At 40.9% G+C, this 26926-nt stretch overlaps 1 protein-coding gene across 9 annotated transcripts in view; it reads left to right on the top strand.

Annotated features, from left to right (window-relative positions):
• LOC125882978 (pleckstrin homology domain-containing family A member 5-like) overlaps positions 1-26926 on the top strand; it is a 603488-nt gene that overhangs the window by 555282 nt on the left and 21280 nt on the right. For 6 of the 9 annotated variants that reach the window (XM_049567036.1, XM_049567042.1, XM_049567037.1 and 3 more), the window contains 10 exons: positions 5028-5090; positions 5164-5244; positions 5369-5521; positions 7924-8025; positions 8184-8292; positions 8454-8497; positions 9422-9619; positions 10699-10834; positions 26145-26266; positions 26719-26910. In XM_049567036.1, coding sequence (XP_049422993.1) covers positions 5028-5090; positions 5164-5244; positions 5369-5521; positions 7924-8025; positions 8184-8292; positions 8454-8497; positions 9422-9619; positions 10699-10834; positions 26145-26266; positions 26719-26910 — 1200 coding nt within the window. The remainder of the gene's footprint in view (positions 1-5027; positions 5091-5163; positions 5245-5368; positions 5522-7923; positions 8026-8183; positions 8293-8453; positions 8498-9421; positions 9620-10698; positions 10835-26144; positions 26267-26718; positions 26911-26926) is intronic. The other 3 variants (XM_049567051.1, XM_049567050.1, XM_049567038.1) reach the window with 1 other exon arrangement.

The following is a 26926-nucleotide window of genomic DNA, read 5'->3' as shown; positions in this document are numbered from 1 at the left end:
AAAATAATGATGTGATGGCATATTATCTCCAGAATGTCAAAGGTCAACTTCACTGTGACATCATAATGTTCTGCGTAAAAGACTTCTCTGGACATTATTCAACTTCATATGTCAGGAACAGAAAGGGAGACATTTGGTCAAATACTAAATTGGTGACACTCATATTAGGTGTCCACCTTGAAACTGTACTGACTGTACAGATCTTATGTGCTGTTGGGGGAAGATGTGTGTGAAGAATCCATGTTTTTACAGACATGAATGTAAACCTTATGCGAATCTTGACTGGTACGTGGAGGCATACAATATATATATATATATATATATATATATATATAGACTGTACATATAATACTAGTATTTAAAGTTCATTACTGACTACACCACTTAAGCCAGTAGCTCAGAAGGCCTTGTGTAGTTAATACATCCACACACTAGCTGCTTGTTAGCATGCTTGCTAGTCATGTTAGCAGTTGTGAGATATGGCTGTTACATCCCCTTCTATAGGGCAAAACAGTGGATGGTCAAGTGACACTTCATCCAACTTGTCATAAAATGGGCAACTTACAGAGCATAACTGAATGGTCTCACCAAAACAACTACCACGTCCTGCAGTGATGATGTTGTCCTTGTCGGGGATGCATTATCATTTACACTATAAACAGTATGTGGTCTAATGCCCACCACCTTGGCAAGTGGTTTCACGATGGGATTACAATGCGTCTTTGTGGTCAATCACACCTGTATTTAGTGCTGTCCGCTTGTGATCAGATCACCCAAGCCACATGTTAATACCAGGTGTAAACAGGCTCTCAGTTTACACAGAGAGATCAATAGGTTATTCTCCTCCAGTCCACTTTTCCAGTCTGTGTTTTGTTTTGGGGGGTTTTTTTTTCATAAAAATGCACTGAAAGATCCTGCAATAATCCCAGCAATGGTCTGTCTTCTGCAGCAGATAGATAATTGTGTTCACCATCATTTTTGTTAATCCCTTAAAGTGATAGTTCAGGTTTTTGGACATGAAGTTGTGTGAAACGCTGTCCATCTGTAGCTCTGATGTGATGGTGTCACTACTCTCAACGAGCCTCCTGCTCTGAGAAATCGCCCATAGCTTACCGGAGAAAAAGTAGTTCTGAAGATGTACGGGGGACACGTAACCAAAAGGTTTTAAGCTACAAAAAAGTATGCATGTGTTTTGTTAGACTATTTCAATATTTTTAAAACATCCCCGCATTACGTCAGACCTTGCTATCAATTAGGACTATTTGAGAGTAGAGTACAGACTGCCACAGTACAGACTGTAATGTGGCACTGAATATGTTTGTAGACTCGTGGAAAAGGAACAAGAAACACTGATAAATATGCTTGGATATTTTCAAGGCAAGCCGAGGGTAACCAGTTGTCTCAGGTCAGCCCAAATCAAAATGTTACCTGGATGCTGACGTAACTTACTAATACCTGAGGAAAGCCATGCATCCTGTGCATCTCAGTGGCTCACACAGGTAGACGTGCGGTTAGTGTTATATTGTCTTTTGTTGACGTGATATCGAGTCCAGCTTGAAGCAAATTTGTGTATATCATATTTTCTTTCCTTTCTTTTTTTAATGTCGCTGGTACGTAGTGCTCACTTACAGAAGCATATTCGCTGTGGTAGATGTGGGCTGCGACTTTAAAATCGCCAGTAATATGTTGTGTATGTTTGTGAATTTGTGACGAATCTGCTGACGGAGGCGCAGCACATCTGCAGCTGTTCGGTAAGGAAACCAGTTAAATTGGAAACCAGTAGGGACACAACACCGGCTCCCAATTCCATTGGTTTCCTGTTACAGATGTAACCCGTAGGCAACTTTGGCTGACCCACCACCAGAACAAAGGAGAGACTGGTCGTAATCACATATGAATTCACATTTCTATGTGATTGATTACACAGATTTAGCAGTTAGCCTAATATAATAAACTAAATGCCGATGGTAAAACGAGGCCGCGTATAATGTATTCTCCACAACACAACAGGCTATTAGTTCAATCAAACATTTTGTTTTACAGACAATCAGTTACAGACATTGTTATATAGACTGATATTAGGTAATATATCTCTCTTTGGGCACAGCAGTGCGGAAATTGCGTTTTCTCTGTCCGTCGGGATCTGTGGACAGCTGAAGTGAGCCTGACATACGTGCAGTTGCTTCACCCTCGCCGGCTTGGTAGCGATGTTCATCCCAATTGACACAAGCCAAAGTTGCCTACGGGTTACATCTGTAACAGGAAACCGATGGAAATGGGAGCCGGCGATGTTTTTATTCCCACAGCTGGGGAAATCACAAGTTGGCACCATTTTGGTATTCTCTGTTTACCTACAGCAGCTGACGAGGGTGTGTCGTGAGCCTGAGCCGGTGTTTGCGCTGTAGTAGTAGGTATATATAGAGCTAGTACATCTTTTTCCTCACTAATAATAGCCTACCGGTTCTCTGTTGGAAACAGCCGATGAAGTTTTCGTTAGCCGTTGCTATCCTGCTCACCTGCATGGCGTGGTGATGAACTGTCTTATTGATTTCTGTTGGCATGCTGTCGTGGGGGCCTGCACGGCAGAGTGATACTGGCCAGAAAATAGTCCCAATTGATAGCAAGGTCTGACGTAATGCGGGGATGTTTTAAAAATATTGAAATAGTCTAACAAAACACATGCATACTTTTTTGTAGCTTACAACCTTTTGGTTACGTGTCCCCCGTACATCTTCAGAACTACTTTTTCTCCGGTAAGCTACGGGCGATTTCTCAGAGCAGGAGGCTCGTTGAGAGTAGTGACACCGTCACATCAGAGCTACAGATGGACAGCGTTTCACACAACTTCATGTCCAAAAACCTGAACTATCACTTTAATCTGTATATGAAAATTATGCGGACATTACTGAAATGTTACCATTGCAAGAAGTAAGGATTAATCATATCACTTAAACACTAAAAAACAAGAAAAAAATCGCAAAGAATTTGCAAAAAATGCTGAATACCACAATAATTATCTTTTAATATCTCTCTTAATATGAAAAGCAACTACAATCAATTGAAATGGTCTTTTTAAATGGTGAAATTATTCCCATACGCACAGAAATGAGGGCTGGGCCAAATTTAAAAAATCAAGTATCACAATATTTGTGCCAAATATCTTGATATTGACATGGTGACAATATTGTAGGATTGACTATTAGTGTTTTCATGAAATATTTACACAATGAGATTTGATAATCATCAGTAATGTGGATATAATGATTAAGTAGGTAAAGACAAATCATAGACCAGCTAGAACAGTCTGGTAGGTTCAGAAAATTACAATTGGGCTAAAGTGTCTCAGCATCTTTCAGCCCATTGTTTTGGTGTTACAGCCTGAAACTGTTTTAGTTCACTCTCTAATCAGCCTTATTTCTAACTCCCAAAGGGAGAAAATATTAAGAACAACAATTTGTTAACAGACATTAATACAGTATCAAACTAGCAAAAGAAACAGTATAATTAAATTGGTCTTGTGGCTTCAATAAGTCTAACATAAGAGTTAGAAATGTGGCCTAAGTTTCTTGGTTACTAACACACTAACCCTGAAATTATACCCAGTTTCATTGAGAGGCAAGACAACACTGTATTTACATCTCAAACCACAAAAACCACAAAATTAAACATCAAATAAAATATGACTGAAATTTGAGTCATCAAAAGTACATGCTTGTAAGGTCCTTTACTGCTTCATAACTTGGATTGATTGATTCTAATGTTATTTATTAGAGTAATAAAATAACACACTGTCACCTTTTTCCCCCAACATGCAGAGGAGTCCTTAATGTCCTGAATAGTGTCTGACAGTAGTCTTCTGTCCTGCAGGGGCCCCAATATCCTCAACCAATCACAGGGCAGTCTTTATGTGGTCTGAGAGGCCCTTCTTCAGAAACTTAATATGTAGGCCTAGATGAACTTATCAATCTTTTTTTGATAATTTAATCAAATCATTATTATATTTTTGTCAAATTAGTGGTTAATAAGATTTTAGATAGTAATTCAGATTGAAATAGTAAAAGCAGAGGAGGCAAAACTATAATTTGGTACATATATTGAAATACCAATTTAAATTAATTTAAAACTGGGATGATAATAATAGAATAATCTCATTACCAATTAGTAAGTTGAAAATGTTTCAATATGTTTCTCTTTTTAACAAATGTAAAGTAGTGATATATGATGCAAACTGGCGTGTAAAGGGTTAATACTTGATTAAATTATCTAAATTAATTAAAAACATTTTAATAAAAACAAAAAAGCAAAAAATCCTGGAGGAATTGATTTTAAAAAAATGTGACACGTATGGTCCTTTGACAATTTTGTGGTCATAATAAGTATTAAGGAAGCATATATACATATATATATATATATATATATATATATATATATATGCACCAAATCATAAGCCCCAAACATATAATAGTTTGGGGCTTCATTTTATGATCATTAATGCGTGTCTGTCCTCTGAGGCTATACCTACCTCTGTCTTTCTCTACATTACAATATTAAGCCACAATTTTCCCGGTAACACCTGGGTAAACAGTTTTAAGGGAAATTAGACAGGATTAGTGAATACGCACAGAGCACTCATCCCTTCATCCCCTTACTGCCTGCCTATGGAGTGAATCGCAGCCAGGAACAACAAGAAGAGTTTTTCTTCAAAATCTGCAGCATTTGGGGAAAGTTGCTTTAAGTCTTATAAAACACAGCTTCAATCACATGACATCAAATTCTAGTATTTTTTAGGAGAATATCAGATAAGTCATATCCTTGCGTTAATGTACAATTTAACAGACTTTATCCTCTGTGCATTGTGAAAAATAAAGTAAAATGATGAGTTGTCAGGTCATTCTTTTCCCCCAAACTGCATAAAGTTGCATTTTGGAGGAGAACTCTTTGTGGCTGGAGTTCCTAGATCTCCATCCTGACAGATGTGTTGTTGTCGCCCTCTGCTGTCCATCTCTGACTGTGCCTTCTTGTTTCAGATCAGTCCAGAAGACTACAAAGACAGCTCCTTCATCCAGCGCAATGAGGAGGCTGACATAGACGTAAGACAAGCCCAGCTTTCAGTAAAAAGAAGATTCAAAGAGAGTGTGGTTAATGTTTGTGTGTTTGTGACAGACCAAGCTGAGCAGACTGTGTGAACAGGACAAAGCAGTGAGGATGCAGGAGGAGAAACTGCAGCAGCTTCACAGAGAGAAGGTACAGCTCCCAGTGTGTGTATTCATTTTTGTGTCTTTGTATAGACTCATACGAGCATTAAGTTGTTTTGTTTTTTTTTTGTGTTTGTGTGTGTGTGTGTGTGTGTGTGTGTTTTGTTTGGCAGCACACTCTTGAGACGGCCCTGCTGTCTGCCAGTCAGGAGCTAAGTGAACAGAGCAGCTCCAACGCTGCAGCTACCCAGAGCCTCATCCAGCAGAGAGATGTGCTGCAGAATGGCCTGCTCAGCACCTGCAGAGAGCTGTCCAGAGTCAACACTGTGAGCACACCCCAACACACACTTACACATACTCATCACTGAAGAAGGTTTATTAAAGAAAAACCACAGACACCTCCAGACTGGCAGTCAAGTCCATTTCTTGGAGCATTTGGTCTAAAACATGAATAGGTTTTTCAAATACAAATGCAGACCAACAAACAGCTGGGCCTGCATGTATCAAGTTATTTGGAGTAGGACATTAGTCCTATCTGGTCCTAGTTTTAGGCACACATTCCATTTTCATCAGTAGTGAGCTTATTGAAAGGAGCCATTTTGGCAAAAAGAGGTAATTTTTGTCACTGACCTTGTGCAAAAAAAGAAAACGCTCTCAGTTCACATAATTATTATCATGCAATATCAGTGTCATATCAGTGTCATAATGGCTGTTAAGGTGATATGTTTAGCACTAAGGTCCCGATCATGTAGACAGCATTTTGTCTTCATGCACGCACTGTTGTTTTTTTTTTAATTGAATGCCACTAGTAAAAAAAAGAAAAAAGTTTACTGCACCTTTTTATTGTTGCCAGGCAACTACCCCATCACCTCCTTACCCTAACCTTCCCCTGTAATCAATCCACCGTTTGTTTATATATTTATTTTACAGTAATTAGTATCTAGTTGCTGAAATGGACAGGCATACGGTACTTGCTGTAGCTCTGGTTGAGGGTGAGAGGCTGTCAGCAAATAGCTTGTTGGGCACAGAGAAACAGATCTGTGTGGGTACATGAGACCCTAAACAAGATGGAGGATCACAGGGAGAACCACCAGTTGGTCCAGGAGCTTCACCTCCATGATGGCCATTTCCAGGCATAGTTTAGGATGAGTTGAGGGCAGTTTAACAAGCTGCTGTCTATCACCAGGCCATATAGATCTGGGTATCCAATGACTGAGCACCACCAGTTTCTTCCCCATTGTTTACAGACTGTAAACGTGTTGTCATGACCACCACAGAAGGCCTGCCTCTCAAATCATCTGAATGGACAATGGGAAAAAAGATGATGAAAAAAAGAGATGGCGTTGGGCGCTTTTCAGCTCTGAGTTGAAATTTTTTCAACTCAAAGGAGTTCAGAGCGCTCTGGCTGAAACGCCAGGTACCCAGAATGCAGAAACAGCAAGCAAAAAGCTTCATTCTCTTTAAAAACAGTTACAAAGAGCTTCATTCTCATTAAAAACGATTACAAAAAGTCACTTCCAACTGCTAAAATGCTTTCTGTGTGATCACAGCCCTACAAAGCAAACAAATACATTTTTTATAAAGCACATTTCATTCAATATACAATGTGCCCAGTGTGCAGAAAACATAACCCTAACCTAGGGTTAATTACCGCAGATGTTCAAACACTGTAAGATGGTTGCTGTAAATTTTTCAGTAACTTACCAGCAGCTGGATGCTAGTAAGTAACTGTAAATGTTTGTTTTACAGTATTATTACTGTATTTTATTTAACTGTCATTATAGTGTTTTGTAACCTTGTAACCATTGTAATCTTGCACCCATCTCATACTTATGAGTGTGATATGTCAAGAACACCTTGAGGGTATTTTCTTAAATTTGGCACAAACGTTCACTTGGACTCAAGGATATACTGATTTGATTGATTTGAACTGGTCAGAGTTCAAGGTCATGGTGACCTAGCACCTGTCTCATTTTCAGGAATGTGATATCTCAAGAACACGGTGAGGGTTTTCCCTCAAATTTAGTACAGACATTCACTTGGACTATAGGATGAACTGATTAAATTTTGGTGGTCAAATGCAAAGGTTCCGTTGACCTCGCAAAACATGTTATTGGCCATAACTCAAAAATCCATATGCTGATTATGACAAAATTTCACACAAATGTCTAATAAGATAAAATGATGAAGTGCTGATGTTTTATATTCAAGAGGTCAAAGGTCAACTTTACTGTGTCATCATATTGTTCTGCAGAAACACTTTTCCGGCCATTACTCAGCATCATATCTCAGGAACAGAGGGGGAGGCATTTAGTCAGATACTGAATTGGTGACACTAATCTTGGGTGTCCACCTTGAAACTATAGCTGTATAGATCTTATGTGCTGCCAGGTTGAACATGTATGTGAAGCATGCGTGTTTTAGAATTTGTAGCTTCTTGTAGCAACATCCATATTTGAAGCATTGTCAGCTGTCATGGCAACATATGAGTCTGGACAATCATGGATGTAAACTGTCAACTGCAACTACAACAGTCAGGTGGTAAATTCAATTTTTTTCACAAGATATAAGTGGGATAAATGCAAGAGACCAGGAGCAAGGTAGCCATAAAGAGCGAGGTGGAAAGAATTCCTTGTGGGACACAGACGTTAAAGCACACATACACACACATGTAGGCACACACACAGAGTCCAGTGAACCTCCTGTCAGCTGATGTCCTGGTTTTCAGGAGTTGGAGCGTTCCTGGAGGGAGTACGACAGGTTGGGTGCAGATGTCACTCTGGCCAAGTCTAACTTGCTGGAACAGCTGGAGGCACTGGGCAGCCCACAGGTAAAACGCACGCACACGCGCACACACACACACACACACACACACACACACACACACACACACACACACATCTCCAAGGTGATCAAGGTTTTAATGGCATTCACTTATGTATGTATGTATGTATGTGTGTGTATGTGTGTATGTGTGTATGTCCTTAGACAGAGCCTCCAAGCCAGCGGCACATCCAGATCCAGAAGGAGTTGTGGAGGATTCAGGACGTGATGGAGGCTCTGGCCAAAAATAAACCACAGCGGAGCATAGACAGCAGTGAGAGTCACCAATAACACATGTTGAAGTCACACTCTCAGAGACATTTCATATTTGTCTGATATGATTTACAGTTTGTACTTAACTACAAAGGCCTTTTCAGATGTCATGTTATGGAAAATGTCTTATTCCTCTTCTCTGTATATTCCCATATTCATCAGGTTTAACTGGTTCCAAACCGCTCTCCAGTCTACAGAAGAATGAGGTAAGGCAGTGCCCTTGCCCACACAGTACATTCCACATAACACCACACTTATTCTCAGCCACATTGCTTAGCCTCTGGCCCCAATTAAATGACTCAATAGTACTTTTGTAAGACAGAATGACTGTGATTTTGGTAGCAACAGGGATGTAATGGTATATGCATTTTTCCCAACATCATAAAGATGTTTTGTCATGTGTTCTCAGCATTGGATCATTCTCCCAAAATCTGTTTTTTGTTTTGTTTTTATCTAGTTAAATACTAGTTGTGTTGTGAGGAACATCAGAAGTGTTTAGATTAATTTTCCTTTTACCAGGCCAACCCGGTTTCACTCCAAAGTGGTCGATTATGAAAAATGACCAAACATTAATATGTGACAAGGTCGGAGTGAGAATGTGTTGATTAGTCAAACACTGGATTTGGTTTAGTCATCAGTGTGCCATGAAATGAATCTAAACTTGCTTAACATCGTCATTCTGTCACAGTGATGTGAACCAAATGACACTGTGAGGTTTTTATTCTGTGTCACTGGTGATGAGGAAGTACAGCGAGTGCTGGACGTAGCAGTGAGTGACAACAACTCCACCCACATTTAAGAGTACTGCTTGTGGTGGAAAAGCTAAACAGACCTAGGGTCTAGGTACCATGTCCGAAGGGTTACTTTTGATTCCAAAGGTACCATACCGAAACTGTTTGGTGGAAATGGGGCTAAAGTGTCCCAGCATCTTTCAGCCCATTGTTTTGGTGTTACAGCCTCAGACTTAACTGTTTTAGTTCACTCTCTAATCAGCCTAATTTCCAGTAGCAATAGGCAGCTAAGTTCAGTGAGAAAAACTACTGATCCCAACCCATAACCATCAGTAGGTACAGTCCAGTTATACCATGTGATTACCTTAGAATGAGACCAGCTGTGTTAACTGTTAACAGGCAGTGACGCTGCTGCCACTCAGTCCTCTCAAGGAGGGTGACAGCATGCCCCCCCGCCCGCCCCTTCCCCAGTACTACGACTCATCAGAGCACCCCCCTCACGTGCCCCCCCACCACTCACATCCTGGCGGCCGCCAGCCCCCCCACACCCACCGCACCGAGGATCGCAAGGCCAGCTCCAGGAACGGAGTACACAGCGTAAGAACCACTGAAAACCTTCATGCCCCCCACCCATGTCTACTCCATCCATCTACATCTTTCGTTCACCGAAGGCTGCCAACCATGTGTGCTTCCAAACATTTTTATATTCTCGGTCATCACTGTTACACCTCAACTCCACCCTTAAGCCTAAATCACACTGAAGAGACTCATTCCTAAGCAAGCACCATTTTGGATATATGTATTTGATTTTAATGTATTGTTGTTTTTCTTTTTACTCCTGCAATCCATTTACCATCCAGCTGTCACTGTGTCGAGCCCATTGTGGTCTAAACGTGGATTTATGTGTGGAATTTCATTGTTATGAGGGTAATGTTTTATTGGGTTGGTTTACAATTTTTTTAAGTGTGTTTTTCCTTTTACTTCTAGTATGCACATTCAGAAAGCCTTTTTATAGCACCAGAGAACTCTCTTTAATGCCTTGACTATTGCAATGGCTCTTTTGCTGCTCTAAAGATTCAATGTAAAGAGAGAAATTCATAATATTTTGTAAATAGATGGTGAAATATAACTTTATTCTCAAAATTCCTTTCAAAACTAAGAATGTAATTTAGGGCTGTACCCACCTCAGCATTGTGCCAGTCAAATCAGATTTGGCCGTTTAAATAGGCAACTTTTTGTAATTTTTCTATAAAAGGTTTTAAAGTTTGAACGGGGCTCAGTGGGACATTCAGTGTGACAACGGCAATCATTTATTGTAGTAAACAAGCTGCACGCACACGTCAAACAAAAGCTGACCATTTTGTACTAAGTATCTGTGAGCTGTAATTCACAACTTCTCGGCAGAAGAGAGAAGATGATGTTATCTCAGAGCCTTACGGTGCAGCGTCCACTGTGCCGCTTGTGTGTCCGCAGCTCCCTGTGCGAGAGAGTAGCGGTGGTTCTGATGGTTTGAATCTCCGCTTTTCAGGGAGCAGCCCTAGTGTATTGTGATAATAACACCACTGGGGCCTGTGTGTGTGTGTGTGTGTGTGTGTGTGTGTGTGTGTGTGTGTGTGTGTGTATGGACTGCTGCCACATGGTGTGTATTCTGACCCTGAGCAATCTCTTCCTTACAGCAAGCTCCAGACTACCGGCTGTATAAGAGTGAGCCTGAGCTGACCACAGTGAAGGAAGAAGTAGACGAGGCCAACACTGAGGACAAGGACAAGACAGAGACCTCTGTTGAGAGTAAGGACACTGCATCTTTAAAAGGTACTTCTACTCAGACTACATCCACACTAATATGTTTTTGATTTAAAATGTCTAATTATTGCTACATCCACGCCTAGTTTCTACATAACACCACCATTTTAGAACATTAAAATAGAGATCTTTAAAAACAGAGCTGACCTGGTTTTAATTTGAAAACTCCAGGGTTGTGTTTTAGGCTGGACGGGTGGAAACAGAGACTTTTCAAAAATGATGAGACACCCAGCTTTGCTTCCATATTGGATCTTATCACCAATACGATGTGTCAACCCGAAACATTATAGCTAAGTCCACATACCTTGTTATTCTCTCCTTGTGTGCGGAGTCTTTACCCTTTGCCTTAGCCTTGACAGCCTTATACTTGTCTCAGCAAACATTTGATGTCGATTAGATCCACAATGGTCTTGAACAGTGCCTTGCACAGACATTTTCTGGGGCAGGTGCTTATGCAAAAAAGGGCAATCCTTCTACAATTAAGAAATTAAAAAATACATAGAGTAGCATATCTTTTACTTACTTACATATTTATTAATTCATTTCAGTACCCATACAGTGATGCAGACAAGGGCGTCATTTCATTTGAACATTGCAGGGGACACATATAAAGTTGGGGGGTCTGGGGTCCTCCCCCATGAAATTTTGAGCCTCAAAATCTTCATTTCCTGCATTCTGGTAAAGTTCTCTGCATGCCATACTGGCAGAAATGTCTTGATTTATGTAAAGGAAAGCTCTTAAAAAAATAATATTATGGAGTATGACGCAGTCGGCTGAGACTCTTAATCATTCTGTATTGCTTTCAGATATTTCTTCTCCTGTAGATGTAATATGCAATTCACAGAGTGCTGGAGAGAGGAGGCTTTTTGAGGGGGGAGTTTGGTTCATTTACATCAAATTCAAGTTCCTTCAACCATGTTTCTTTTCTACATGCCTTAAATGCAGGGCTTATTTTTATATTTTCTCTTGTTGTTAATTTCCCATCAAAACCCCTTAATTTAACATGTGGTCCAGTGAAATGATGCTTTATTTCTTGTTGGTTCAAAACAAAAACAAACAATTAATTCTCTTTTGTCCACCAAAGTCCATCCCTATTCTACAGAACCATCTTGGTGTCTTGTCCATAAATGTCAAAGCAGCAGCCAGGAACCTCTGTGAGATATTTAAAGATATAAATATTGTCCAGTAATGCTTCTGTCAATAAAGGAACATCTCAAAGATCAGGGCCCGTATTCACAAAGATTCTCAGAGTCCTCTGAGAGCGCTCCTGACTTAGCCTAAAAATTCCTAGCAAGGAATCTTAGCTTAAGAGTGATTCAGGAAGTTTCTGAGAGCAACTGTGAGCAAGGAGGGGACAGAAACTTTTATCTTAGTGAGGAGGTGTGGTAGACCCCGTTGCTAGGTATGACGCAGTCTTCTAAAAGCTGTGATTGGTTGTTACAAAAAAGGAAAAAGAAAAAAAACAAAACAAAAACAAATGCGCTCCTAGTAATGAATGGACAGTGAAATTAACCAATCATAGAACTTAGACTGTATTAAGAAATGTGTAATCGTGAAAAGCAAAATTAAATTAATTGTTACACAGCTTCAAAATGCCGATTATTATTTTGATTTGCTTATTGTTATGTTTACTCGCCATGCTGGTAATTTTACTACTTAATGTATTTGATATTAATGGTGGACGCAGACTCAGCTGTCAGCAATTACTGTGATTGCTGGCCTCCTTGTAAAAAACGTTTGATTTGGCAGAATGACCAAAACAACAAACGAAATGGAGAAAAAAAAGAACGAGAAAGCCGAACTGGACAGAAGAGCAGTGCCTGCTCTTGGCACAGCTCGTGGAGGAGAACAAAGGAGTTTTAAGAGGGAAAGTCAGTCTAAGAAAAATCTTAGAATTCGAGGAATTCTAAGATTTTTCTTAGAATGACATCACAAAGACTTTTAGTCTTAGGATTCTTTGTGAATACGGGCCCAGGTCTTTTCTCTCTCTGCCTCATCTCAAGAACGTCATCCATGTTTTTATTTCAATTCAGTTCAATTCAGTTTTTTTATTTTATTTATAAAGCCCAATATCACAATCACAATTTGCCTCAGAAGGCTTTACAGCATACGACATCCCTCTGTCCTTTGGACTCTCATAGCGGATAAGGAAAAAATCCCCCCAAAAAAACCTTTAACAGTGGAAAAAATGGTAGAAACCTCAGGAAGAGCAACTGAGGAGGGATCCCTCTTCCAGGACGGACAGACGTGCAATAGATGTCGTACAGAACAGATCAACACAATAAATTTACAGTAATCCGTATGACAAAATGATACATAAAAAGAGACAAGAGTGAGGAGAGATGCAGGGCAGCAGTAATGACAATAGCTACCATAACATTAATTTTAGTAATAATATTCTAATAATAATAATAACAGTAATTGTGGTACCATATGTTGTAAGTAAATATTAATATTAATATTAATATATGTACGGGACGATAATAATCATATGTTTACAATAATAGTATTACTAATAATAACAGTAGTAGTAGTCAGCGTCAAGCAGGACCCCGGCAGCAGCATAACCAACGACACATGATCAAGGTGTATCTGCGATACTAGGGAACCTGCGAGACAGTGGAGCATAATGTCTCCTGAGAAGAAGCCGAGTTAGTGACATGCAGTAAAGCCGAGTTAGTGATATGCACTAATAGGACGTGAATGTTAGCAAATGAAGAAGAATCAACATGGCAGCACACCGGTAAGGTAAGACAACACGTTTACATGTCGTTTTCTATATGTTCTCTGACATTTATCCTAATGATATGAGGCGTTCTTTGTGGAAAAAAATCTTGTTTAGTAGACTAATTTTGCACTTGAAGTATGCCCGTTCACTTACGTTTTAACAGGTCTGACGCGACAGAGACTCTTTATCTGATGACATAGTTTCTCTAGATGGTATTGCTCTGGCCTCTAGCACTACCGTAAGAAACCTCGGAGTGATATTTGATCAAGATTTGTCTTTTAATTCTCATTTAAAACAAACCTCATGGACTGCATTTTTTCATCTGCGTAATATTGCGAAAATTAGGCCTATCCTGACCCGAAAAGATGCAGAAAAATTGGTCCACGCTTTTGTTACCTCTAGGCTGGATTACTGTAACTCTCTATTATCAGGTAGCTCTAGTAAGTCCTTAAAAACTCTCCAGCTAATTCAGAATGCAGCAGCACGTGTACTAACAGGAACTAAGAAACGTGATCATATTTCTCCTGTTTTAGCTTCTCTGCACTGGCTCCCTGTAAAATCCAGAATTGAATTTAAAATCCTACTGTTAACTTATAAAGCTCTAAATGGTCAAGCTCTGTCATATCTTAGAGAGCTCATAGTGCCTTATTATCCCACCAGAACTCTGCGCTCTGAGAACGCAGGCTTACTCGTGGTCCCTAAAGTCTCCAAAAGTAGATCAGGAGCCAGAGCCTTCAGCTATCAGGCTCCTCTCCTGTGGAATCATCTTCCTGTTACGGTCCGGGAGGCAGACACCATCTCCACATTTAAGACTAGGCTTAAGACTTTCCTCTTTGATAAAGCTTATAGTTAGGGCTGGCTCAGGCTTGCCCTGTACCAGCCCCTAGTTAGGCTGACTTAGGCCTAGTCTGCCGGAGGACTCCCCTATAATACACCAGGCACCTTCTCTCCTTCTCTCTCTCTCTCTCTCTCTCTCTCTCGTATTCTATTACTGCTTCTTGCTAACTTGGCCATTCTGGATGTCACTAACTCGGCTTCTTCTCCGGAGCCTTTGTGCTCCACTGTCTCTCAGATTAACTCATATCGCAACGGTGCCTGGACAGCGTGACGTGTGTGGTTGTGCTGCTGCCGTGGTCCTGCCATGGTCCTGCCAGATGCCTCCTGCTGCTGCTGCCATCATTAGTCATTAGTCATACTTCTACTGTTATCATACACATGACTATTGTCACACATGTATACTGCCAGATATTAATACATACTTTCAACATATTGTACCACAGTAGCCAGAACTATAACTATAATATTATTACTTTCAACAATGTTGTTGTAAGCTACTGTCATTACCTGCATCTCTCTCTCTCTCTCTCTCTCTCTCTCAATTCTCAATTCAATAAGCTTTATTGGCATGACTGTAGATTAACAATATTGCCAAAGACATTAAAATTTACAAATAAAGTACAATAATAAAAGTAAGTCAGAAAACTATAAAAAAAAGATTAAATATATGATATATAATACAAAATACACCAATCTACAATACAATACACCAATATATAATATAGAAAAAAAAATGAATAAAGAAAAATGTAGATTGTGAGTTACAAGGACTGTAAATATAGACAGGTGTGTCAGGTGTTGTGATGGTTGTCCCTCAGGCTTTGGCATAACCTGACATATGTTGCTGCTGCTAAGCTGCTGACTCTGTTCTCTCCAAGGATGTGTTGCATTTTAGTTTGATCAGGCAGAGAATCAAAGTCAGTGACTTTATGTTTTATTTTTGAGAGGAAGTCGGCTCTGATGTGTTCATACTTGCTGCAGTGCAACAGGAAGTGTGTCTCTGTCTCCACTTGTCTGTGTGGACAGAGCTCACACAACCTGTCCTCTCTGGGCAGCCAGGTCTGCCTGTGTCTGCCCGTCTCTATGGCCAAGCTGTGGTCACTGAGTCTGTACATGGTCAAAGTCTTCCTCAGTTTCTCATCAGTCACGGTGCTCAGATATTCTGCCACCGTGTACTGTCTATTTAGAGCCAAATAACACTGAAGTTTGCTTTGCGTTTTGTGGTCGATGTCCAATAGTTAATGTAATGTTCTTTTTGTTTCTCTATAATTTGGTGGGTCCAGATTGTGTGAGGGCTGTGCTGAGGTCTTGTGTTGTTAGAGGAGCTGAGCCTCAGGACTAGCTGGCTGAGGGGGCTCTTCTCCATGTTCTCCTCTTGGCATTGCAGAGCTTTGTAGTGGTAGGAGTTGGGGTCACTTGTTTTAAGGTGTTTATAAAATTTGATGGCTCTTTTTTGAATTCTAATTAAAAGGGGGAATTGGCCTAGCTCAGCTCGGCACCCGTTGTTGGGGGTGTTCCTGTGCACTCTGAGGATGCTCTTGCAAATCTCTGTATGCAGGATTTCGATGGGGTGTTTGTCCCATTTTTCAAAATCTTGATTTGCAAGAGGACCCCACACCTCACTACCATACAGAATAATTGGTTCAATTATAGATTTGAATATTTTGAGCCAGATTCTAATGGGCATATTAATGTTTGAAGATTTCTTCATAGCATAGAAAGCCCTTCTTCCCTTCTCTCTGAGATCATCAACAGCCAGGTTAAAGTTTCCCGTGGACGTGATATGTAGTCCTAAGTATGTGTAGTCATGTGTGTGCTCCACCTCATGAGAGCCCAGGAAAAACCTGGTTTGGTCTCCCTGACCCCTGGGTCGTTTCTGGAATATCATAATTTTAGTTTTGTCCAGATTAACTGTCAGGGCCCAGGTCTGACAGAAGGTTTGCAGATGATCCAGTTGCTGTTGTAGTGCTTCATGTGATGGAGCCAGCAATATGAGATCATCTGCAAACAGTAGGCATTTAACCTGTGTGTCAGACAGAGTGAGACCAGGGATGTCAGATAGTTCTAGTGATTTGGCCAATTCATCGATATAGATGTTGAAGAGGGTGGGACTGAGACTGCAGCCCTGTTTTACTCCTCTACTCTGGGGGAAGAAATCTGTTTCCATGTTGTTAATTTTAACAGCACATTTCATATGACTGTACATGGTTTTGATGATGTCATAGACCTTCCCCCCTACACCCTTCTCAATTAATTTTAAGAACAGTCCATCATGCCAAATTGAGTCGAATGCTTTTTTGAAGTCTACAAAACAAGAGAAGATTTTCCTCTTGTTTTGCTGGACGTCTTTATTAATGAGGGTGTGAAGGGTGTAGATATGGTCTGTTGTTCTATGTTTGGGTGTGAATCCTATCTGGCTCTTGCTCAGGACATCATGTTCTCTGAGGAAGTCTTGCAGTCGGCTGTTTAGGATGCTGCAGAACAACTTCCCCAGGTTGCTGCTGACACAGATGCCTCGGTAATTGTTTGGGTCGAATTTGTTTCCACTTTTAAAGATTGGTGTGATGATTCCTTCACTCCAGAGGTCAGAAATGTCCGACACCCAGAATAAGGTTAAATAATTTTAATATGGCAATGTTAAATTTATGGTCATCAAATTTTAGCATTTCATTTAAAATGCCATCAGGACCGCTTTCTTTGGCTGCAGTGCCTGGATTTTAGCCAGCAGCTCTGCTTCAGTAATTTGGTAGTATAGGGGGTTCTGGTTGTCTTTAATGACTGATTCTAAAATTTGTAAATTGATGAGGAGATTGTTTTGGGCCGAATTCAGGGAACAGCAGTATATAGACTTTCAAAGTGATTTTTCCAGATGTCACCATTTTGAATAGCCAATTCTTCTTTTTGTGGTTTGCTGAAAGAGTGCCATTTCTTCCAGAAGTCATTGGAGTCAATGGACTCTTCAATTATTTGTAACTGATGCCTCACATGCTGTTCTTTTTTAGTTCTGAGTGTTTTTCTGTATACTCTCAGTGTTTCCCAGTACTGGAGGCGGAGCTCAGGATTGTCAGGTTGTCTGTGTTTTTGATTTGACACATTTCTGAGAGTTTTTCTCAGTTGTCTGCATTCTGTGTCAAACCACTCGTCATTGGTCAGGTCTTTTGGTCTGTGGTGCTGGCGCTTTTTCAGACTGGATAAGTCTGCCACATGGTCAAATATGTTGTAGATGTCCTGTACAGCCTGTCTGAGGCCGTCCTGATTGAGGGGATACGAGATGGAAAGAAAACAGTCTAAATGGGATTGAAAGATTGGATTTTTGATTGCTGTCTGGTATTCGTCTTTGCTTTTGTTTGTCCATTTATAAGGTTGTTTTCTGTAGGTCAGATTGCAGGGTTCTACTGTGTGAGGGTCGTTTGCTGTCGTTTAATGTAGAGTGTGATTTTACTATGGTCTGATAAGGGGGTTAAGGGGCTGACTGTAAATGCTCTCAGGTAGAAGGGGTCTAGGTCGGTGATGCCATAGTCTACTGTGCTGTTGCCAAGAGGAGAGCTATGAGTGTAAAGACCGAATGAGTCCCCTCGAAGCCGACTGTTAACCATGTACAGACCCAATGTTCGGCAGAGCTGTAACAGTTGCTGCCCACTTTTATTGACAGTTTTGTCAAAGTTGTTTCTGCGGGTTGTGAAGGGAGGGGATGCTGACTTGACCAGGTATATGTTTGTCTCCTGTGTGCTGATAAAGTCTGGTTCTGTACCAGTCCTGGTATTCAGGTCTCCACAGATCAGTACACTTCCTGGGCCTGGAAGTAACTAATCTCATCTTCGAGAATGGAGAACCTGTCGGCATTAAAGTAAGGGGATTGTGATGGGGGGATATATGCTGCACACAGGAATACATCTTTATCTGTGGTGATATGGTCTTTTTTGATTTTGAGCCAAATTGAAAATTCTCCTTTTTTGATTAATTCAATGTATTGTACAAGGTTTGCCTTGTACCAGATCAGCATTCCCCCTGAATCCCTTCCTTGTGTTACTCCCTTTAGCTTGGTGGACGGGGACATTATCTCTATGTAGCCTGAGTGACAACCAGTGGAGACATCTCCTCTACACCAAGTCTCTTGCAATATAAACACATCTGCATTTTCTAACTCTCTAATAAAGTCTGAGGTCCTGCTCTTAAGGCCAAGAGCAGAAGATCTCAGACCCTGAACATTCAAACAAGAGATGACAAAAGATTTAGATTTCATTTAAAACTCAAAAGGCTGCATTTGGTGATCAAAATGAGATAAACTACTAAGTCAAAGAAAATAATTTAAGAGTATCTACATGACATATTATAAAAGGTAACAAATCAATAACTGGTATATTAAATAATCAATACTTATGTACAGTGTAAATGTCCTTTTTTTTTTTTTTAAACTGTATGAGCACAAGAAATACTCTAATAATAATTCATACAGTGTCTATTGTGGTACCTGTCCAATCAGATGAGAGCAAAGCAGGCTGAGCATCTGCTGAATGTCTCTCTCACTCTCTCTCTCTCTCTCACTCTCTCTCTCTGTGTCTCATTGTGTCATGTGGATTACTGTTAATTTGTTATGCTGATCTGTTCTGTACGACATCTATTGCACGTCTGTCCATCCTGGAAGAGGGATCCCTCCTCAGTTGCTCTTCCTGAGGTTTCTACCATTTTTTCCCTCCATTAAAGGGGTTTTTTGGGGGGGAGTTTTTCCTTATCCGCTGCGAGGGTCATAAGGACAGAGGGATGTCGTATGCTGTAAAGCCCTGTGAGGCAAATTGTGATTTGTGATATTGAGCTTTATAAATAAAATTGATTGATTGACTATGCGCCCGGCTGTATCTAGGCTAACGGCTAACATGCTAACTATTATTTTTATGTCACTAGTCACTTGAAACAAATTTAGGACGACAGGAGACAGGTTGAAATAAACCGATATTTCCATTTAAGATAGCTGAAGGCTCTGGCTCCTGTTCTACTTTTGGAGACTTTAGGACCTTTAGTAACCCTGCATTCTCAGGGTGCAGTGTTCTGGTGGGATAATAGGGCACTATGAGCTCTCAAAATATGACGGAGCCTGACCATTAAGAGCTTTGTAAGTAAGGAGAGGGTTTTTAAATTAAATTCTAGATTTTACAGGGAGCCAGTCAAGAGAAGCTTAAACAGGAGAAATATGATCTCTTTTCTTAGTTCCTGTCAGCACGTGCCGCCGCATTCTGGATCAGCTGGTGAGTTTGTTTTTGTTTGTTTTTTTCAAAGATATGTTTTTGGGCATTTTGCCTTCAATGGATAGGACAGCCAAGTGTGAGGAGGGGAGAGAAAGGGGGGGATGACATGCAGCAAAGGGCCACAGGCTGGAGTTGAACCCGGGCCACTGCAGCAACAGCCTTGTACATGGGGCGCCTGCTCTATCCATTAGCCACTGACGCCCCAGCTGGTGAGTTTTTAAAGACTTATTCGAGCAACCTTTTTATAGGGAATTGCAGTAATCCAGCCTAGAGGCAAGAAATGCGTGGGCCAATTTTTCTCCATCTTTTTGAGACAGGGGGCTCTAGTTTCGCAGACCGGGCGAGGCGGGGGCGCAGCGCACTTACACTTCGCCAACTGGGTGTGGCCAGGCGGATTTTGCAAGTGTGGCACACCGTGCACCTGGTGCAGCTACTCCTCTTTCCCACCTCCATCCCTCCTACCTGCGCAAGTTGGAAAGAGGGAGGAGAGAAGGCGTGGAGTGGGTTTTACACACATCACACCAATCAAATGAGCCCCTCTCCTCACCCTTAAATGCGCTGCGCGAAGGCGTAATGAGAGTTGACTCAATTCGCTATGGCAGAGGAGAGGAGCAGCACCAGACGGCCAAACTTCTCCCAGAAGGAAACTGATGTTTTGGTCCGGGAGGTCTGCTCGCAGTGTCCGAATATACAGAACTGCGAGCAGACCTCCACAGGCTGATGATGCAAAGGTAGCCTGGGAGGAAGTCACCACGTTTGTAAATCAATGTTGCGTTTCTCTCGTGCGTGCGCGTGCTCTCTCTTTCTCTCTCACAGTCTCACTCTGTTTCTTTTGACTTTTCTAAGATGACAGATGCTGAATATATACTCCCTATCTGATACTGTGGCTGTTTGTGGTTGGCTGAGAGGGATGTGAACTCATTAGCTTGCAGCTGTGTTAATTAAATCAGGTTGGGTTTCCATTACGCGTGCTGAAGGTGCCAAACGGTGCCAATCTCCTTTGATCTGACATCAGATGTGACGGGACAGTCGATATAGAGATACATTTATGTGCTGATTGCAGATAGTTGCATTGAATATTGTTTTTTTGGGTGTTTATTGCATCGTTAATGTGCCTGATATTCTGGAAACCTACCTGTGAGGTTTTGCTGACGTGTGCACACTGTCCGCCGGTCAGCCAAACTTCCACTTACACCGGCTGCGCTCCGCCTGCGCTGACAGTAGACCAGGTTACAGCTGGCAAGCATTTAGCGCATGTTTGGCGAAGCCTTTTGGCACGAAACTGTCACTGCGCCAAGCTGGATCTGTCGACACCTCCCCCTACTGCGCCGCCACACCCATCTCAGCGCACCTCGGTCTGCCAAACTACCAAACTGAGCGCGCCTCAGGTTGCGCTGCTCGAAACTAGCTCTGCGCGGGGTTCGCCACCCTGCGCTGCGACGGGAAACTAGAGCCCAGGATAGGCCTCATTTTTGCAATATTATGCAGATGAAAGAATACAGACCTTTAAGATAAAAGACAAATCTTTTGAGGTGTTTGGGGCCAAGAACAATAACTTCAGTTTTGTCTGAATTTAACATAAGGAAATTGGAGCTCATTCAGGTTTTTATGTCTTTAAGGCATTTTTGATGTTTAGTTAATTGATCAGTTTCTTCTGGCTTTATTGATAAATACAATTGTGTATCATCCGCATAACAATGGAAATTTACAGAGTGATTTCTAATGATGTTACCGAAAGGAAGCATATATAGAGTGAATAGGATTGGTCCGAGCACAGAACCTTGTGGAACTCCAAAACAAACTTTAGTACATAGAGATGATTCATCATGAACACCAACAAACTGAAATCAATCAGATAAATAGGTTTTAAACCAGCTTAGTGCAGAACTTTTCAGGTACATTAAATGTCCCAGGTTCTGTTGCAGAAGTTGATGGTCAATTGTGTCAATGAGCATGAAGATCTAATAAAACAAGTACAGAGACAACTCCTTTGTCTAATACAATCAGAAGATCATTTGTAATTTTTACCAGTGCTGTCTTTGTGCTATCACTCTAAATCAGGGCTGAAATTCCTCAAATAAATTATTGTGATGAAAGTCACACAGCTGGTTTGCAACTACTTTCTCAAGGATCTCTGAAAGAAATGGAAGATTAGATATGTGTCTATAGTTGGCACTTCTGGATCCAGAGTGGGCTTTTTTTAATAGAGGTTTAATGTTGGGATGGGGTCTAAGAGCCACGCTGATGATTTAGATGAGGATATCATTGAAGTCAGTTGTTGAAGGTTAATTGGAGAAAAGCAATCCCAATATTTATCAGGTCTTACAGCTGAGTTTAAGGTCCCTGTGTTTGAAGGCAGATTGGCACTGTCTTAGGGCAAGAGGTCATGGATTTTTCCCTCTAATAGTTAGAATTTTGCCATTAAAAAGGCTCATAAAGTCATTACTGCAGAAGGCTAAAGGAATACAAGGCTCAATAGAGCTGTGCCTCTGTCAGCCTGGCTACAGTGCTGAAAATAAACCTGGGGTTGATCTTATTTTCTACTATTAATGCTGAGTAGTAGTTTGCTCTGGCATTGTGGAGGGCCCACCTATACATTTCAAGACTGTCTTCCCAGACTAAACAAGGTTCGTCCAGCTTGGTTAAAAGCCAATTCCTCTCAAATTTTTTTGCAATATTTGTTTTCATTTTTGGGTTGGGGGAACTCAAGGATGAACCGATTAAATTAAGGGGGTCAAAAACACTTTATATGTGGCACAAACCTCTGCTTTGAGTCAAGGATGAACTCCTCCATTGCATTCTCTCTCTCTTCAAAATTGGCACAATCATCTACTTGAACTCAAGGATGAACTGATTAGACTTTGGCGTTCAAAGGTCACTGTGACCTTGCACCAGTCTCCATCTCATTTTGTGAATTTTGTGATATCTCAAGATATTTCCTCAAGTTCCTAAATTGATAAGAATTTGGTGGTTGAAGGTCAAAGATCAAGGTCACTGTGACCTCACAAAACATACAGTGGTGGAAAAAAGTTTTCGGACACCCTTAAAATTTTACACAATCTCAAATATTATCATGAAATATTTGTGGAAAAATCTTTTTTGTGTTTCAGAAGGTGTGGCTGCATTAGACAGATACAAACAAATACAAATTATATTTTTTTGTTTATTGTTTACAAGAAAAACTAACAAAACTAAATTCTTGACAGTTTCAGTATGTCAGTTCTCAACATTGTCGGTATCAAAGTCAACAAATAACAGAGAATGTGTTCAAAACTGAACAAAAAATAAATAAATCATCACATCAACAATTAATATTTAGTAGTCCTGCCATTGGCACGTAGTAGAGCTCTAATCCTGGCTGGCATGTTCCCCACAAGCCTTTCACACTGTTGAGGGGTAATCTTGTCCCATTCTTCTTGAATTACTGCTTTTAATTCTTCTAAATTCTTTGGTTTATGCTTTGAAACAGACCTTTTGATAATCCACCACAGATTTTCAATGGGGCTCATGTCCGGGGATTGAGCTGGCCACTCTAAGACCTGGATACTGTGTTCCTGCAGCCAAGTTCTACTGGCCTTGGATGTGTGGCAAGGGGCATTATCTTGTTGAAACATCCAGTTTTTACCTCGACAGAACAGTGCACGCGCAGAAGGGAGCATGTGGGTTTCGAGAATGGTACAATACTTGGTAGAGTTCAATGTGCCATCACAGACAGTGAGATGACCAACACCAGCAGCACTCATGCATCCCCAAACCATGATACTGCCTCTACCATGCTTGACAGTAGGTACTGTACATGCTGGAGATAATGCTTCGCCTGGCCTTCTGCATACCCTCACATTAGTAGAGGAGGAAGATAAAGCTGGAAACTGGACTCATCTGACCACAAAATCTTCTTCCAGTTCCTGGCTGTCCAGTTCTTGTGTGCCTGGGCCCAACGACGCCGGGCTAACCTCTGTCTCTCATTGATCAGGGGCTTCTTGATAGCCTTGTAGGACCTTAAGCCATGATCTAAAAGTCAGCCACGTACAGTGCAGGTGGAACACTGGACACCAGTTTGGTTTGACCACTGCTGCTGAAGCTCCTGTGATGTCATTTGGCGGTTTTGCCTGCACGTGCTGATCAGGATGTGGTCATTTCTTGCTGAAAAAACCCTTGGACGCCCAGATCTTGGTTTGTCTTCCAAGCTGTTGGTTCGTCTGTATTTCTGCAGAGTGTATCCAACTGCTGAAGGACTGCATCTGCACTTCCTGGCTATCTGGCGGCAGCTGTACCCTTCCTGGCTGAGAATCTTTATCTTCAGGCGTGTTTCCTGCGTTAGGTTCCTTGTTTTAGCCATTTTTGTGTCTGAAGAACTTTCAAATGTGCTGGCTTTATGTAGACACGAAGCTTGGCAACAAAAATTGTGTCTTTTAATAAAAAGAACGACCTTCATCACTGGTACCAAAATGACCCAATACTCAAAATTTCTTATGTATTTTATGGAACCAATGAATTTTAAGTTTTTAATGGCTTTTTTAGGATTTATTTAGTATTTTGGCTGTGACTGTACTAAAAGAAATTGCACTTGAAGACCTAAGAGTGATTCTTAATGCAATATTTCACAAATGCATGGGGCGTCGGAAAACTTTTTTCCACCACTGTATTATTGGCCAAAACTCACAAATTACACTACATACATACACTAATTAAAATTGATGACATCATGATATTTTATATCCAAAAGGTCAAAGGTCAACTTTACTGTGACATTATAATGTTCTGCATTGTCAAATACAAGACACATTGTCAAATACTGAATTGGTGACACTAATCTTGGGTGTCCACTTTGAAAGTGTGCTGATTGTATAGATCTTCTGTGCTGCTGGGTTAAAGATATGTGAGAAGCATCCATGTTTTGCCAAATAGCACACTTAATACATTTTATTAAATTCCTTCAAAGTCATTACTACATATATCAAATGAGTCTTGGCAGACATGGGTGTGAATTACAACTTCAGTTGATGGAGGCATACAGCTGTGAGAAAGTATTCTTTGTTACAAAACTGATTATTTTTCAAAATGACAGTTCCCTGATAAACAACAACGATATCCCTGAATGTCTCCTGTTTTTTGTTTAACATTATTTTAACATGTTTTTTTGTCTTTGGTGAAATGGAGCATGTTGTGTGATCTGGCACAACATGAGCAATTAGCCTGATTGCAGTGTTGTTTTCCAGTGTGTAAATGACAGCATTCCCTGCGATTGTTTTTCTTCACTATCACTGTCTTGCTATTGCCTTTCTATTATTATATCTTACTGTATAATGATGAAAACTCTGTCTGTGTGTGTGTCTGTGGGTGTGTCTGTGTGACTGTTCCACGTTTTTCTCCTCACTGACTTGGTCAACCCATGTGAAATTTGGCACAGTGGTAGAGGGTCATGAGAGTATGCAAATAAAGCAATATTACATCAATTGGGCAAAGGGGGGCGCTATAGCAATCGATTGAAATTGCAAACTTTGAATGGGCATATCTCATGCCCCATATGTCGTAGAGACATGAAATTTTGCACAGATGCCTCTCCTCATCAGGAACAAATTTGTCTAAGAACCCATAGCTTCCAGTTATATAGATTTTCCGCCATTTTTATTTTTTTGAAAAACACTTAAAATCGATCTCTTCCTAGGAAGTTTGAGCGATCTACATGAAACTCAGTGAACATAATCTAGGCACCAATATCTTAAGTTCCCTCTTGGCAAAAGTTGGAAAACTTACTAAAACTGAGCTTCTATAAGGCAATGAATATTGCGGAGGGCGTGACTCATCACATAAAGGTGTATAACACAGATCTCAAGGGTTTCACCGATCACCATGCAACTTTGTAGGCATATGACCACACATAATCTGAGGGGACCCCTCCATTATTGACCCCATCAAACAAAATGGGGGCACTAGAGAGCTAATTTCTTATCTAGGCCTAACTGCCATATCGATTTTTACTAAACTTGGTAGATATGTAGAACAGGACACCTCAAGGTGACTGGAGAAATTTAACTGTAATTGGCAACTGGGTGGTGCTATAACAACAGAAAATTGCTTAAAAATGGCTAAAATGTGACTGATCGCTGTGGCTCCCCCTGTGGCCGAATGCTTTTTGTGTTTTTTTTTTCTCTAATTTTTGGTATGACTAAGTCATGGTATGGTACGCTGTACATAATCACTGAAACTGTCTTTCAGTCATTCTGTCTGTCCCACGTTTTTCTACTCACTGACGTGGTCAATCTATGTGAAACTGAACATAGGCATTGAGGATTGGCATAGGTAGAAGGTGACAAAGCTACCAATGGGTGTGGACTAGTTTATTATTATATTCATATTGTTGAACTTTTTATATTTGAATCTGTGTAATTTTTACTGTACTGACGGTGCTGTGCCACTGCTGGAACCTCAATTTCCCTGAGGGAACCCTCCCAAGGGATTAATAAAGTACTATCTAATCTAATCTAATCTAATCTAATCTCTCCAACAGCTCCCCCCTACCCAGTGGGTATCATTCAACCCAGGACCAAATCTCCTATGAGCCCTCCTGAGTCCTCCACTATTGCCTCTTATGTCACCCTGAGGAAGACCAAGAAGCCTGAATCCAGAGCTGTAAGTTTTGCCCTTGGCATCAAGAGAAACAAAAAACTTTAGATGCAGTTGTGGTGGAAGTTTCTGCTCCAGTTAATATTGTCCTCCTGCTCCTGCCGGAATCCTAGATATTTCAAGCTCTCAATATCTCATTAACAATCAATCAATCAATCAATCAATCATTTATGTCTCGTGAATTATACCATAAACACTCCTAAAAACAAGACTCCATAAATGAGACTAAAAACAAAGTCCATCCATACTGACAGTTTTGCCATGGTCAGGCAGTCAGAAATCATTTTCTGGACAGCTTTAATATTCAGAGCATATCAGGGATATTCAGCAATTACTTTGAGAGAAACTCTTGCTGTAGGTAAAAGCCGACAGACCAACATTTAGGCTATTGATGCAAAGAGACCCAAAGTTTCAAGCAAAAAGCAAAAGAATGTAACACTGCGTATTGTCCTGTACAGGACCGTCCCAGGAGTGCAGTGGATCAGACGGGATTTGGGGAGCGAGAAGTGGGTAGAACAAGGATGAGTGTGGAGGAGCAGCTGGAGAGGATTAGGAGAAACCAGGAGGCCTCGTCGCTCCGAGAGAAGAGGAGAGAAACGCCATCCCGCTCGCCCTCTTTCAGCAAAGACAACCCTTTTCTTATCCAGCAGGTGCCCCCCACATACA

The sequence above is a fragment of the Epinephelus fuscoguttatus genome, linkage group LG22 (assembly GCF_011397635.1).
Source record: "Epinephelus fuscoguttatus linkage group LG22, E.fuscoguttatus.final_Chr_v1".
Lineage (NCBI taxonomy): Eukaryota > Metazoa > Chordata > Actinopteri > Perciformes > Serranidae > Epinephelus > Epinephelus fuscoguttatus.
Note: the sequence above shows the minus strand (reverse complement) of the source record. Positions and strands in the feature narration are given on the sequence as shown.